At 44.7% G+C, this 16,735-nt stretch overlaps 1 protein-coding gene across 1 annotated transcript in view; it reads left to right on the top strand.

Moving 5' to 3' along the window:
- LOC126141558 (uncharacterized) overlaps positions 1–16,735 on the top strand; it is a 152,776-nt gene that overhangs the window by 81,912 nt on the left and 54,129 nt on the right. Inside the window, exon 5 of the mRNA XM_049915284.1 lies at positions 14,147–14,581. Coding sequence (XP_049771241.1) covers positions 14,147–14,581 — 435 coding nt within the window. The remainder of the gene's footprint in view (positions 1–14,146; positions 14,582–16,735) is intronic.

The following is a 16,735-nucleotide window of genomic DNA, read 5'->3' as shown; positions in this document are numbered from 1 at the left end:
GTTTCTCTTGACTTGTTGGCAACACACTTATCACAAAAACTGATCATTCTCGTGAAGTTCTTACAGTAAATGCAGCAGCTTGAGAGAACGCAAGTTCCAGTCGACGAGCGCCGTGGACAAGTGGGCGAACATCGTCTCGGTGTGACCTGACCGCGGCTGCGACCTTCACACGACACGTAAACGCTAACTCGACTCGAACGCCCTTGGTGATCGATCAGAAAACGGTTACATTGTACGTGTTCGCTAACTGATCTGTGGCCGTTGCTCTTTGTACACCTACGTCTACACACGTACTGTGCAAGCCGCAGTAGGTGTATGGCGGAGGGTACCTTGGGGTGTTCCACTCGAAAATAGAGCGAGGGAAAAATGACTGCTTATATACCACTACACGAGTTCTAATTTCAGAACTATTTACAATAGATTAAATCAGATTTTTTCTAGTCTTAGTGGTCTTCACTTGAAATGGACGTTGGCGGTAGCAGAATCGTTCTGCAGTCAAATCAAGGCCTGTTTTCTAAATTTTCTCAATAGTGTTTAGCAAAAAGACTGCCGTCGTCTCTTTAGGAATTTCTGTTTGAGTCCACGAACCATCTCTGTAACATTCCCATGCTGATCGACCCTACCGGTAACAGATCTAGGAGCCCGCCTAAGAATTGCTTCGATGTCTTCCTTCAATCCGACGTGGTGGAGTTCCAAACAGCCGAGCAATACACAGTAATGGGTTGCACTAGTGTTTTGCGGTATTCGTGTTCTCCTTTACTGATGTACCACACTTTCCTAAAATTCTCCTAATAAACCGAAATCGACCATTCGCCTTTCCTACTACCGTCCTTATATGCTCGATCCATTTCATATACTGAATTGAAGGGGATCGCTGCTGTCAACTGCAACGCGACATTACATGGAATCAGCGGCGACGACTGAAAATGTGTATAGGACCGGGATTCGAACCCGGGATCTTCTGCTTATTAAGCAGGTGCATTAACTACTGCTACATCCGGGACACAGCGTAATCGCAACTGCGCAGACTATCTCGGCACGCCTCAAGGCCGATCCACACTCCCATCGAGAGCCACCCATCCACATCCCCTGTCCATTGACTCCATGTTTGCTACTCAGAGATTCCCACAAGAGATCGGACGTATTTGTGCATCCACAATGAAGAAGGTGGATCCATTGCCCAGGTAGGTGTATCAATTATATGAATGCATGGTGTCCAACCTTTTGGACACGTCCGAAAGAACAGACACCACAAATTCATATAACATTTCATATCGCTTTGCAGTGTTTATCGCTAGATGTTAGCCAATGTGATTGTGTAAAGCATATCCTACTAATACTGTATTCGAGCATTACAAGATTGATCTTCCTACTCATATCATTAACTTAGAGTTTTCAACATTTAGAGCAAGATGCCATTAATCACACCAACCATAAATTTTAAGTCATCTTGCTTTGACCTATCATTCACTAGATAATGACACCGTCAAATGGCTCTGAGCACTATGGGACTTAACATCTATGGTCATCAGTCCCCTAGAACTTAGAACTACTTAAACCTAACTAACCTAAGGACAGCACACAACACCCAGTCATCACGAGGCAGAGAAAATCCCTGACCCCGCCGGGAATCGAACCCGGGAACCCGGGCGTGGGAAGCAAGAACGCTACCGCACGACCACGAGCTGCGGACAATGACACCGTCCTTCACACTACAGAGTCATCAGCAAACAGCCGCAGATTGTTGCTCACCCTGTCCGCCAGGTAATTGCAGAGAATAAGAGTATTCCTATCATACATTCGAGGAGCACCCCTGACGTTGTACTGGTCTCTGATGAATACTCGCTGTCGAGGACAACGTACTGGGTGTAAGATATACACTGTAAGTAGGCTGTTTAGGTTTTATATTGGTAACGCCACGTAGCGCTCTGTATGAAAATCACTGGCTGTGCTGTGTGCAGTCTGTGGCTAGTTTGCATTGTTGTCTGCCATTGTAGTGTTGGGCAGCTGGGTGTGAACAGCGCGTAGCGTTGAGCAGTTGGAGGTGAGCCGCCAGCAGTGGTGGATGTGGGGAGAGAAATGGCGGAGTTTTGAAATTTGTAAGACTGGATGTCATGAACTGCTATGTATATTATGATTTTTCAACACTATTAAGGTAAATACAGTGTTTGTTCACTATCAAAATCTTTAATTTGCCAACTATGCCTATCAGTAGTTAGTGCCTTCAGTAGTTTGAATCTTTTATTTAGCTGGCAGTAGTGGCGCTCGCTGAATTGCAGTAGTTTGAGTAACGAAGATTTTTGTGAGGTAAGTGATTTGTGAAACGTATAGGTTAATGTTAGTCAGGGCCATTCTTTTGTAGGGATTTTTGAAAGTCAGATTGCGTTGCGCTAAAAATATTATGTGTCAGTTTAAGGACAATCATGTGTAATTTTTCTAAGGGGACGTTTCAACACGCACAAATGGATAATGCATCTGAACTGTCTTCTCAAGCCCAGGGTGTTAAACAGACATTCCATACAGATATTAATCTGGCCCTGTAAGGTAGCTAATATTAGGTGTGGATCATAACAATTTAATTAGAAATGCTGCTGTCATGTAACTAGAATGCATGAATTAATAAAAGTGAAAGTTTGGGATCTATTCTAGAAAGACAAAACACCTGTTCCCTTTTTCATTCTACAAATTTATCAACTGTGCTTTCAGGGATCAGGTGATACACAACAATCATGTTCAATTACTTTCAGCATTCAATAACAAAATATTTAACTCTTGGATGTATTGAATTGGCAGTTATTAAAACGTTATCTCTACAAATGAAAATGGTCTCACAGGCAACAATGATCAAAAATCTTCATCTATTAAATTTACTTCTATGATATCATAGCTGGACAACGCACTAAGTTGGTGGAGAATAAACCTACCTTTTTAAACCAATGAAAAAACTCTCATGTACTCAACGTTAGGGTAGGTTACTATACTAGCTTTTGATGTTCAATGGTCAAAGTGTATGCAGGTTGGAGTGAGCAAAATCTCGACTCAACATTTACTGTGGCGTAATGCGCGATGGTACTTTACCAATCGGGATCAGCAACGCCGTTGTTTCCGTGCTGGATCTGGAACGCTAATTCCCTACTCTGGCCTTGACTGAATTCACTCAGTCTCAACTTTCCTGCGTTCCGTAGAACGTTAATGTTTCCCTAGTCGAAATAATGGCTATTGCACACTCGCTAACAGTTGGAGCGACGTGCACAATTTCATTGCCCACAAAAATTCCCACAGGAATAATTAACTAACTCTTTGCTATCTGTTGCATAACGTCCACACTTCGCAGATGCAAAGGCCTCACCATCCTCGCTATTTTACACACACTAGTGCGGTCCGCCACGAGATGAGAGATCTAGAAATTTTTAGTTCTCAAAATGTTTTCATATAATGGAGACCTCCCCACCATGTCGCACTTGCATTGCCCAGTATGGCTTCAGCCAACCACCGTCTCGTTAGAGGTGAATTTTTATTTTTCTTGGTCCCTGCCGTATTTATGTTAAAAGGAATAATAAATGATGACTAACTGAAACCCTCAGCTGCCGACAGGTGTTGTTGATATGCCTCGATGTGGACAGCTGAAAATGTGTGCCCTGACCGGGACTCGAACCCGGGGTCTCCTGCTTACATGGCAGACGCTCTATCCATTTTTTTTTTTTAGTCTCATTTTTTTCGTTTGTTGTATCTGCTCGGTGCGGACGTCGCAAGACACTCGTTTCAGTTCGTAGTTGATCCATTATCTCAGTTTTTTTGTTACAGAGGGCAACTAACCCTCAGACCGAACACGCTGAGTTACCGTGTCGGCTCCATCTGAGCCACCGGGAACACAGATGAATAGCGCGACTGCAGGGACTTATCCCTCGCACGCTTCCCGCGAGACTCACATTCCCAACTGTCCACAATTCTACATATGTAATGCACCTTATAGACATTTGCCCATCCACTCATTACTCGCGCACGCAGGCGATCTCGGGTTCGAGTCCCGGTCCGGGCACACATTTTCAGCTGTCCACATCGAGGTATATCAACAACACCTGTCGGCAGCTGAGGGTTTCAGTTAGTCATCATTTATTCCAGGGAAAAGCTGCACGGTCATCAACAGTATCTGTTCATTCGAGAACAGTTACTGTCTTCATATAAAAAGGAATAATGGTATGTTCTGACCTTATCCCTTTCTGCGCTGAAGCTCGGTGTTCTCTTGTTAAGTGGGGTTTTCCAATGCCATTAACCACCTGCTCAGTTTGTCTCCATAATGGGTTTCACTTGCCGGCCGGATTGGCCGAGCGGTTCTAGGCGCTACAGTCTGGAACCGCGCGACCGTTACGGTCGCAGGTTCGAATCCTCCCTCGGGCATGGATGTGTGTCATGTCCTTAGATTAGTTAGGTTTAAGTAGTTCTAAGTTCTAGGGGACTGACGACCACAGCAGTTAAGTCCCATGGTGCTCAGAGCCATTTGAACCACTGTTTTGCGTTTCACTTTAACTTATTTATGCATGCCCCTGTCCTTATATTGGTAGATACTGTTTTGTTACTTTTCGGTACATGAGATTACTGCAATTGCTTTTTGTTCATAATATATTTTTCTGAGGATCTCATACTGTATCTTACTGTCGTTATGGACTGAGCTCATCTAAGGTCTGTAAAATCCAGACGCCTTACATGGGTTCTATTACTTCAGACGTCTTCGAGCTACTCAAATATCTGGGAACCTTTCAGTATGCTCGTAAGTTCGTTAACACTCTGCAGTGGGGCGTCGTGTCGAACGCTTTCTGGAAATTTGGGAATGCAGACTGTAACCGTTGTCCTTCTTTCATGATTCACAGTCTATCGTGTGAAAAAATGGCAAGCTAAGTTTTGCTCATGCGAAGGTTTTTAACTCCATGTGGATTTACGAACAGAAGCGTTTCCATCTCATGGAAATTTATTATGCTTGAACTTAGAGTATGTTCAAGAATTTTGCAGCATTCCGATGTTAGGGATACTGGTCTGTAATTCTGCTGGTTCCATTCTTTTACCCTTCTTCTGCCCTTATTTCCAGTGCCAGTTAATGGCTGCTTGTGGCGCAGTAACCACACAGATTTTGTTTCCAAAAATCTAAACCCGTGAACTGGCTGCGTTAACTTTATTACCGAATTTCGAAGATGAAGAGGAGAAACACTCGAAGAATGTTATGGAGATGATAATGCATTCAAGGGAGTTTAACATTCTAAAAATATAATTTAAAACTATTCCATTTCTTCCTAATGTCACTGCCAACTTATTTGAACAAGTAAAGAAAGTACCGAAGAGTTATACCGATCATAAGAGTCGATTAACATGAAAAGGAGAGAGTAATTGACAAGAGTCTCAGACAGTATTGTAGCTCATCCCTTATACACTCCTGGAAATGGAAAAAAGAACACATTGACACCGGTGTGTCAGACCCACCATACTTGCTCCGGACACTGCGAGAGGGCTGTACAAGCAATGATCACACGCACGGCACAGCGGACACACCAGGAACCGCGGTGTTGGCCGTCGAATGGCGCTAGCTGCGCAGCGTTTGTGCACCGCCGCCGTCAGTGTCAGCCAGTTTGCCGTGGCATACGGAGCTCCATCGCAGTCTTTAACACTGGTAGCATGCCGCGACAGCGTGGACGTGAACCGTATGTGCAGTTGACGGACTTTGAGCGAGGGCGTATAGTGGTCATGCGAGAGGCCGGGTGGACGTACCGCCGAATTGCTCAACACATGGGGCGTGAGGTCTCCACAGTACATCGATGTTGTCGCCAGTGGTCGGCGGAAGGTGCACGTGCCCGTCGACCTGGGACCGGACCGCAGCGACGCACGGATGCACGCCAAGACCGTAGGATCCTACGCAGTGCCATAGGGGACCGCACCGCCACTTCCCAGCAAATTAGGGACACTGTTGCTCCTGGGGTATCGGCGAGGACCATTCGCAACCGTCTCCATCAAGCTGGGCTACGGTCCCGCACACCGTTAGGCCGTCTTCCGCTCACGCCCCAACATCGTGCAGCCCGCCTCCAGTGGTGTCGCGACAGGCGTGAATGGAGGGACGAATGGGGACGTGTCGTCTTCAGCGATGAGAGTCGCTTCTGCCTTGGTGCCAATGATGGTCGTATGCGTGTTTGGCGCCGTGCAGGTGAGCGCCACAATCAGGACTGCATACGACCGAGGCACACAGGGCCAACACCCGGCATCATGGTGTGGGGAGCGATCTCCTACACTGGCCGTACACCACTGGTGATCGTCGAGGGGACACTGAATAGTGCACGGTACATCCAAACCGTCATCGAACCCATCGTTCTACCATTCCTAGACCGGCAAGGGAACTTGCTGTTCCAACAGGACAATGCACGTCCGCATGTATCCCGTGCCACCCAACGTGCTCTAGAAGGTGTAAGTCAACTACCATGGCCAGCAAGATCTCCGGATCTGTCCCTCATTGAGCATGTTTGCGACTGGATGAAGCGTCGTCTCACGCGGTCTGCACGTCCAGCACGAACGCTGGTCCAACTGAGGCGCCAGGTGGAAATGGCATGGCAAGCCGTTCCACAGGACTACATCCAGCATCTCTACGATCGTCTCCATGGGAGAATAGCAGCCTGCATTGCTGCGAAAGGTGGATATACACTGTACTAGTGCCGACATTGTGCATGCTCTGTTGCCTGTGTCTATGTGCCTGTGGTTCTGTCAGTGTGATCATGTGATGTATCTGACCCCAGGAATGTGTCAATAAAGTTTCCCCTTCCTGGGACAATGAATTCACGGTGTTCTTATTTCAATTTCCAGGAGTGTATTATTCGATCTTTACATTGAGCGAACAGTAAAACGAACCAAAGAATGATATTGAAAAGAAATTAGAGTTCAGGGAGAAGAAATAAACCTTTAAAGTTCACCAGTGACGTTGTAATTCTATCAGAGACTGCATAAGAACTTGGAAGATCAGTTGATCAGAAATCCTTATCTTCTTTCCATTTTACTTCATTGAGTATAAATATATCTAGACTGAGACTTAGCATTTGACTTTTTAGGTTTTGTAGGTTCTTTATCAAATTCAGACTTTCGACACTCCGCGCTCCGTCTCTTAATTTTTACCGTTTCGCGGTTCTCATTCTGCCTCCCAAAGATCCGAACGTGTGACTAATCCGCATTTTTTTGCCGGTGGAGGCCATATTTCCTGTGGACACTCGTGTGTCTTTAGTGCAATAGTTTCCACTGCTTTCTGTATCGTCATGTCGTTGATTCTTACCGATTCTTACGGATTTCGGGGCAGTTTCAGCACAGACGTGGATCTAGGTTCAGTTCTGGAGGTTGTGACAGTTTGTTACTGTCTGTCTCGCCCCCTGCCCCCAAAAAAATAAATGGTTTCACTACCGCTTTTAATAATAACAGCAGAAAATACATTTTAATATAAAAATTGAAAGTCGTTTATATCAGTGTGTAACACATAGTTTTATCATAAGCTGCAAGAGACTGCAGTTCGGGGGAAATATAATATTTCAAAATTATTAGTCCTAAAATTAGGGAAGCAAATGTGTATGAGGGCGAGTATTTGATGCGAAACGCTTTGGTTCAAATGGCTCTAAGCACTATGGGACTTAACATCTGCGGTCATCAGTCCCCTAGACCTAGAAGTACTTAATCCTAACTAACGTAAGGACATCACACACATGCATGCCAGAGGCAGGGTTCGAACCTGCGACCATAGCAGCAGCGAGGTTCCGGACTGAAGCGCCTAGAACGGCTCGGCGCGAAACGTTTTCACCTACGCTTACGAAGCCAGTCATTCTGTTACTTTTTCCTAGATGAGCGCTTTTCCCTTCTGTCTCGCCTTACTCAAGTCCTTATAGTTTGCCAGTTGTGCATATCGTTTCACGATGTGTGTTGGATTTGTTGTTGACAGCAGGTACAGTCGGCCTGTGAAGTTGTGCCTTTGCCACGATGTTGTGCTTCGCGCTGGTGGTTAGACCGTAAGCTAGCGGCGGGCCCTCGTGCTATTAATAGATACGTATCCCATGCCAAACATAGCACGTAATTTATAGAATTCCTTAGCATTTTCATTCCACTTTTTTCTCCGAGACTTATCTAAAAACATAAAAACGTATTTATAAATAATGACTTAATATTTTTTTTTAATATAACACGTTTTTAAAGCGGACGAAAAAAGTGTAAAGTAATTTCTCCTAGGCCCATACAGATTCCTAACTCCATATAGATATTACTGAATATATTTGCTTGCGAATTTTCAATAGCTATGAAATTAGTTGAAGAATTTAAACAAAAAAGTGGTGCGCATGCAATAATATTGAGGAGGTGAACTATTCGTGCATCAATTATGTATTCCTTGCGTCCCACGTTTCTCCTTTTAAATTCTTTAAGTATTTTAATAGTGATTGAAAATTCACAAGCACAAATTTTGAGGATATCTGTATGGGGGTTAGGAATCTGTATGAAGCTAGGAGAAATTATTTTATACATTTAAGTTCGTTTTTTAAAAACATGTTATATTATAAAAGATTTTTATTCAAATGATCATTTTATGCTTTTTAGTACCGAATGTTACAAATTTTTCATTCGATTTCAAACATTTTGATGAGATTAAAACAGAGATAAGTGGTAAATTTCAGGCTCGTATTTCAGTTTCTCTTCATTTGAGTCAACCGCTACATTGCTTGCTTCCACGATTATCTCACGAAAAGACCTCGATGTTGAAAATTACAGGGAATCGAGCTCACACAGGGCCTTAACTGGTAACCGTTTAGACCATGAAACATTAGCAAGTAGGACAGAAAAAGCGGGAAATAGCGCTGGTAAACACAGTACCTCCGCCACAAACTACACACGAAATCCTGTTAGTATTGCATTGTCATTGAGTTCTGAGCTAGGTTGAAAGTTTCAAGTGTCTAGCTCACTGGGAAGTGATAGTAGTAAACAAAATCCCTCCGCCCCACACCAGACAAGAAAATCAGTTTATATTGCATTGCCAGTGAGCTCTGAGCTATTTTGAAACTTCCAAGTCTCCAACTCGTCAGGAGAAGATAATGTTATACAGGGTGTCCCAGCTATCTTGTCCACCCAAAATATCTCTGGAACAATAACAGCTATTGGAAAACAACTTTCACCGGTATCAATGTAGGGCTGGGGCCCATGAATGTACATATTTGGAAACATTCTGAAACGAAATCATATGTGTTTTTTAACACAAACTTACGTTTTTTTAAATGGACCTCCTATATTTTATCTTCAGCAATCCATAGCACGACAAAGCACATACACAATGGCGTTGATCGCATCGCAATATTCCCATTACATCCCGAAATATTAAGACGCGAAGTTGACGCTTGAAACACCCGACATGCGCTGCTAGCGCACGTCCTCAGGCGTGAACCCCATGCTGCCCGTAATCGCGCAGCAGACCATATTATTCGTTTCGGACCTCTTGATAAGTATGGAAGTGTGATTACGCATGTCAATCACATCGCGATTACGGGCAGCATGGGGTTCACGCCTGAGCCTCAGGACGTGCGCTAGCAGCGCATGTCGGGTGTTTCAAGCGTCAACTTCGCGTCTCAATATCTCGGGATGTAATGGGAATATTGCGATGCAATCAACGCCATTGTGTATGTGCTTTGTCATGCTATGGATTTCTGAAGAAAACATATGAGGTCCATTTAAAAAAAAAACATAAGTTTGTGTTAAAAAACACACATGCTTTCGTTTTAAAAATGGTTCAAATGGCTCTGAGCACTATGGGACTTAACATCTATGGTCATCAGTCCCCTATAACTTAGAACTACTTAAACGTAACTAACCTAAGGACAGCACACAACACCCAGTCATCACGAGGCAGAGAAAATCCCTGACACCGCCAGGAATCGAACCCGTGAACCCGGGCGCAGGAAGCGAGAACGCTACCGCGCAACCACGAGCTGCGGACGCTTTCGTTTTGGAATGTTTCCAAATATGTACATTCATGGGCCCCAGCCCTACATTGATACCGGTGAAAGTCGTTTTCCAATAGCTGTTATTGTTCCAGAGATATTTTGGGTGGACAAGATAGCTGGGACACCCTGTATAAAGTACCCTCCGCCATACACTAGGCATGAAAGAGAGTTAAGACTGCATTCTCATTCACTTCTGAGCTCCGTTGAAAGTTTCAAGCCTCTAGCTCTTCGGGAAGTTTAAAATGAATTGCAATATTTGTACCGAACAATTACGTAGATAAGTAAGCGATATAATAAAAATGTGTTAAGATATAAATAGCTTAGCTGAAATGTCTCCTCGGCGCCGACGGGGAGGGGAGGGGGGGGGGTGGTCATGAGCCATGAGCCGTTGGCGGAACGAGGATGACTTCTAACAGCGTATATCTTCGTGCTGCCGTAGCTAATTAATCATATTCAGACCCTAAGTAGTATTCGGAAGGACGACGGTTCAATCCCGCGTCCGGCCATCGTGATTTGGGTTTTCCGTGATTTCCCTAAATCGCTCCAGGCAAATGCCGGAATGGTTCCTTTGAAAGGGCACGGCCGACTTCCTTCCCAGTCCTTCCCTAATCCGATGAGACCGATGACCTCGCTGTCTGGTCTCATCCCCAACCCAACTCTAAGTAGTGCTGAGATCGAACCCAGAACCCATGGTGTTTTATTAACTGTTTCGCTGCTGTGGGCATGTACACACGTCCTGTTTCGCCGTTGCCCAGATGTTGTCGAAGTGAGTACGAGCGCTGCTTGGATTTTCCTACAGTGCTATAGACGACTTAGTGTATGTCTCCTTAGCTGGCGACCTCTCATTGCTGCGAACGAGTTACCTCCATATCTCGGCGAATCAAAATGTTTCGAGTATTTTATGTCTGGAGTATTTATTAAATTTCTTTATTCAGTTATTGTAATTATAAATGTTAACCCACTACCTAAATACATTAGTGGGTCCCAATTTGATATTTTACACTTCTGCAGCTATTGTTTCTACACTACAGGTAAATGTTTCGAGTATTTATCATGCAACATACAGTACATGCCTTATTGCGTGCTATCATTTGCAAATAAATAAATAAATAAATAAAATAACATAAAACAAAAATAAAATAATAAAAAAAGTCGTTGCAATATCTTGAATCGCGATGCGCAAGGAAGTGAATGGGCGCGTTGCGCGCAACCGTCCTTCGGATATAAAATCTAGTAACTCGTGAACGAAACGAGACGTCGTTCTGCTCTCAATTTTAAATAAAATTCTGATATGTTATTTACATTTCATTCACTGCACTGTATGAGCTGAAATCAACCATACTAAAATTTACGCAACGCATTTTTACTTCTGCGACCTCTTTCAAATTTCGTCCAGTGTTTTGCTTAATTTGAGGCGTCGAAGCGAGTACGGCTGCTTGGATTTTCTTACAGTGCAATAGACGTCTTAGTGTATCCTTAACTGGCGACCTCTCACTGCTGCGGTCGAGTTACCTCCATATCTCGGCGAATCAAAATGTTTAGAGTATTTTCTGTTTAGAGTATTTATCTTGCAACATATATCCCTTATTGCGTGCAATCATTTCAAAAATAAAAATAAAAAAAAATAAAAATGTCGTTGCAATATCTTGAATCGCGATGCGCAAGGAAGTGAATGGGAGCGTTGCACGCAACCGTCCTTCGGATATAAAATGTAGTATCTCGTGAATTAAATGAGATATCGTTCTGCTTTCAATTTTAAAAAAAATTTAGATATGTTATTTACGTTTCATTCACTGCACTGTATGAGCTGAAATCAACCATACGTAAAATTTACGCAACGCATTTTTACTTTTGCAACCTCTTTAAAATTCCGTCCAGTGTTTTGCTTAATTTGAGGCAGCGTGTAACTATGGCATATAACGAAAATGATTTCAATTCTCTATCGAGTGAAGATATCAGACTGTAAGATGTGAGAAAATCAGATTTTCTCGTCTAATTGTACTCTAAAAATCGGATTATAAGTACCGGGTGATCAAAAAGTCAGTATAAATTTGAAAACTGAATTCATCGCGAAATAATGTAGAGAGGTACAAACTGACACACATGCTTGGAATGACATGGGGTTTTATTAGAACCAAAAAAGTACAAAAGTTCAAAAAATGTCCGACAGATGGCGCTTCATCTGATCAGAATAGCAATAATTAGCATAACAAAGTAAGACAAAGCAAAGATGATGTTATCTACAAGAAATGCTCAATGTGTCCACCATCATTCCTCAACAAAAGCTGTAGTCGAGGAATAATGTTGTGAATAGCATTGTAAAGCGTGTCCGGAGTTATAGTGAGGTATTGGCGTCGGATGTGGTCTTTCAGCATTCCTAGAGATGTCGGCCGATGCCGATACACTTGCGACTTCAGGTAACCCCAAAGCCAATAATTGCACGGACTGAGGTCTGGGGAGCAAGCATGACGAAAGTGGCGACTGAGCACACGATCACCACCAAACGACGCGCGCAAGAGGTCTCTCACGCGTCTAGCAATATGGGGTTGTAATGGTACTTGAATTACGTAACCATTATTGTACCTCACCTGAACCTCTCGATACCAGTAATATTCTACTGTATTTCTGTTAACTACTTAACATATTTCTGAGACAACATTCAAATTTGATTTCACTTTTGATACATCGATATGTTTATATTGCAATGATATTCTTATGTGTATTCTTTCTTTTGTCACTATGATCTTTGACGTACTTTTAACTCTGATTTTTGGGCGCGTAAGCGATAGTTAGTTAGTTGTTGACTTGTTAGAGAGTCGGACCTTGAGAAGGTCAAGTCTTGGACGTCATGTTGGAAAGACGCATATTATAGTTGGCTTATAAAATGTGAGGAAGATGTTTTCAAGTATGTTTTGTATTGTGAAGTGATGTTTTGTGTGTTACGTGATATTGCAATGAAAGCAGTTAAAAGGAAGTGTAACTTAAAATTTGGAGTGCTGATTGCTTTTTTTTACATCACCATTGTCCTGCAAAAGCGTAATCTTCAAGAATGGTTTGAGAAGCGCATCTACAAAATGTGGTGTCACCGCCAGACACCACACTTGCTAGGTGGTAGCTTAAATCGGCCGCGGTCCATTAGTACATGTCGGACCCGCGTGTCGCCGCCATCAGTACTTGCAGACCTAGCGCCACCACATGGCAGGTCTAGAGAGGCGGACTAGCACTCGCCCCAGTTGTACGGACGACATTGCTAGCGACTAGACGTACGAAGCCTTCCTCTCATTTGCCGAGAGACAGTTAGAATAGCCTTCAGCTAAGTCCATAGCTACGACCTAGCAAGGCGCAGTTAACCATATCTGGAGAGAGTCTTACTTGTATTCATCATAGAGATGTACCACACAAGAGAATAAAGTTAAGTATACGAGAAGCTCCGTCCTTTTCTTATTAGCATTCATTAAGTATCCTGTTCCAGAACTCACGCCAGCCGGCGTGTGTGTACGCGTGCGTATCGGTAACCTCACCCTGTGTCTAGACTGTCTTGTATAGACACAACACAAAACTTTTGAATATAGCAGGATAAAACCTAGGCCTCTTTGCATCCGAGCTTGGAATCATAATCACCTAGACTTTCAACGATTGAGCCACTATTTTACGACAAGACCAGCGTGGGAAACACAAAAAGATGAGTGCCTAGTTTTTTTATTATTACATGAAATGACTTTATTAACTGTGCTCTAATGACACCTGCCACATAATATGACTGTTGTTGCCCGAAAATGCAGTATTTAGCAGCGTGAGCAACACCACAATCATTAAATTTTGACCTTTGTTGTGGTAGGGTTGTTAGAGGGTGGAGCGCCATCCTAATAAAACCCCATGTAATTCCAAGCATGTGTGTCAATTTTTACCTCTCTATCTACATTATTCCGTGGTTTATTAAGTTTTCAAATTTGAAATTGGCCGGAAAGCCGTCTCTCTACAAGCGTCAGCACTTGAAGAGCCGTAACAAACGCCGGAATGCGAAAGGCATGCTAGCAACAGCGTAAGGGTTAATAGCCAACGACGGTACCTCCAAACCACAGCGAGCGACCCACGCTTTCCAAGTCGCTCTGTGGCGGGTATATTAAAGTGGGGTGTTTGCTTTCGCTGGCTAGTTGCAGTTACCTCCCATCCACAAGATTCAGCCGAGTCCGGAGACGTCGACGGTGCTGACGGACACGACAGGCGGCAGCGGCGACGAGGACCTCCCGCGGCGCAGGGGGAAACGGCGCAAGCGCGGAAAGAAGGGCCGCGACGGCTCGCGGGAGCCCGAGAAGGAGTTCCAGGGGATGCCGGAGCCCGGCGAGACGCAGGTGTCGGCGCTGCCGCTGGACTCGCGGGCCGCCAGCGCCCGGCCCTCGTTCAGCGCCGCCCCCACGCCGGCGCCCGCCCCCACCCCCGCCAACTCCGTGGCCTCGGCGCCGCCTCCCTCTGCGACGCCCGCGACGCCTCCGCCGCCGGCGCACGTGTCCTTCCTGGACGCCGCCGTCCTCCGACACCTCCAGAGGGAGCTGGACCACGAGGTCGTCGACAGCGAGTTTCAGCCAAAGGTGAATGCGACTGCATGCCAATACTCAGCACTGCACTTGAACTGCTGTACTCTATAAACCACTGTTCTACATCTACGAGGTGCATTCAAGTTCTAAGGCCTCCGATTTTTTATCTAATTAACTACTCACCCGAAATCGATGAAACTGGCGTTACTTCTCGACGTAATCGCCCTGAAGACGTACTCATTTTTCACAACGCTGACGCCATGATTCCATGGCAGCGGCGAAGGCTTCTTTAGGAGTCTGTTTTGACCACTGGAAAATCGCTGAGGCAATAGCAGCACGGCTGGTGAATGTGGGGGCACAGAGAGTGTCTTTCATTGTTGGAAAAAGCGAAAAGTCACTAGGAGTCAGGTCAGGTGAGTAGGGAGCATGAGGAATCACTTCAAAGTTGTTATCACGAAGAATCTGTTGCGTAACGTTAGCTCGATGTGCGGGTGCGTTGTCTTGGTGAAACAGCACATGCGCAGCCCTTCCCGGACGTTTTTGTTGCAGTGCAGGAAGGAATTTGTTCTTCAAAATATTTTCGTAGGATGCACCTGTTACCGTAGTGCCATTTGGAACGCAATGGGTAAGAATTACGCCCTCGCTGTCCCAGAATATGGACACCATCATTTTTTCAGCACTGGCGGTTACCCGAAATTTTTTTGGTGGCGGCGAATCTGTGTGCTTCCATTGAGCTGACTGGCACTGGGTGTTGTGTGATGTCCTTAGGTTGGTGAGGTTTAAGTAGTTCATCGTTCTAGGGGACTGATGACCATAGATGTTAAGTCCCATAGTGCTCAGATCCATTTGAACCATTTTTTTTTTTTTTGAGGTGACTGGCACTTTGTTTCTGGATTGAAAAATGGCATCAACGTCTCATCCATTGTCACAACCGACAAAAAGAAAGTTCCATTCGAGCTGTCATTGCGCGTCAACATTGCTTGGCAACATGCTACACGGGCAGCCGTGTGGTCGTCCGTCAGCATTCGTGGCACCCACTTTAATGACACTTTTCGCATTTTCAGGTCGTCATGCAGGATTGTGTGCACAGAACCTACAGAAATGCCAACGCTGGAGGCGATCTGTTCAACAGTCATTCGGCGATCCCCCAAAACAATTCCCTCCACTTTCTCGATCATGTCGTCAGACCGGCTTGTGCGAGCCCGAGGTTGTTTCGGTTTGTTGTCACACGATGTTCTGCCTTCATTAAACTGTTGCACCTACGAACACACTTTTGACACATCCATAACTCCATCACCACATGTCTCCTTCAACTGTCGATGAATTTCGATTGGTTTCACACCACGCAAATTCAGAAAACGAATGATTGCACGCTGTTCAAGTAAGGAAAACGTCGCCATTTTAAGTATTTAAAACAGTTCTCATTCTCGCCGCTGGCGGTAAAATTCCATCTGTCGTACGGTGCTGCCATCTCTGGGACGTATTGACAATGAATGCGGCCTCATTTTAAAACAATGCACATGTTTCTATCTCTTTCCAGTCCGGAGAAAAAAAATCGGACGCCTTAGAACTTGAATGCACTTCGTATACTCCGCAAGCCACCCAACGATGTGTGGCGGAGGGCACTTTACATGCCACTGTCATTACCTCCCTTTCCTGTTCCAGTCGCGTATGGTTCGCGGAAAGAACGACTGCCGGAAAGCCTCCGTGCGCGCTCGAATCTCTCTAATTTTACATTCGTGATCTCCTCGGGAGGTATAAGTAGGGGGAAGCAATATATTCGATACCTCATCTAGAAACGCACCCTCTCGAAACCTGGACAGCAAGCTACACCGCGATGCAGAGCGCCTCTCTTGCAGAGTCTGCCACTTGAGTTTGCTAAACATCTCCGTAACGCTATCACGCTTACCAAATGACCCTGTGGCGAAACGCACTGCTCTTCTTCGGATCTTCTCTATCTCCTCTGTCAACCCGACCTGGTACGGATCCCACACTGATGAGCAATACTCAAGTATAGGTCGAACGAGTGTTTTGTAAGCCACCTCTTTTGTTGATGGACTAAATTTTCTAAGGACTCTCTCAATGAATCTCAACCTGGCACCCGCCTTACCAACAATTAATTTTATATGATCATTCCACTTCAAATCGTTCCGCACGCATAATCCCAGAAATTTTACAGAAGTAACTGCTACCAGCGTTTGTTCCGCT

The sequence above is a fragment of the Schistocerca cancellata genome, chromosome 1, assembly GCF_023864275.1.
Source record: "Schistocerca cancellata isolate TAMUIC-IGC-003103 chromosome 1, iqSchCanc2.1, whole genome shotgun sequence".
NCBI lineage: Eukaryota > Metazoa > Arthropoda > Insecta > Orthoptera > Acrididae > Schistocerca > Schistocerca cancellata.
The sequence above is the reverse complement of the archived record's forward strand: the minus strand, read 5'-3'. Positions and strand labels throughout refer to the sequence as shown.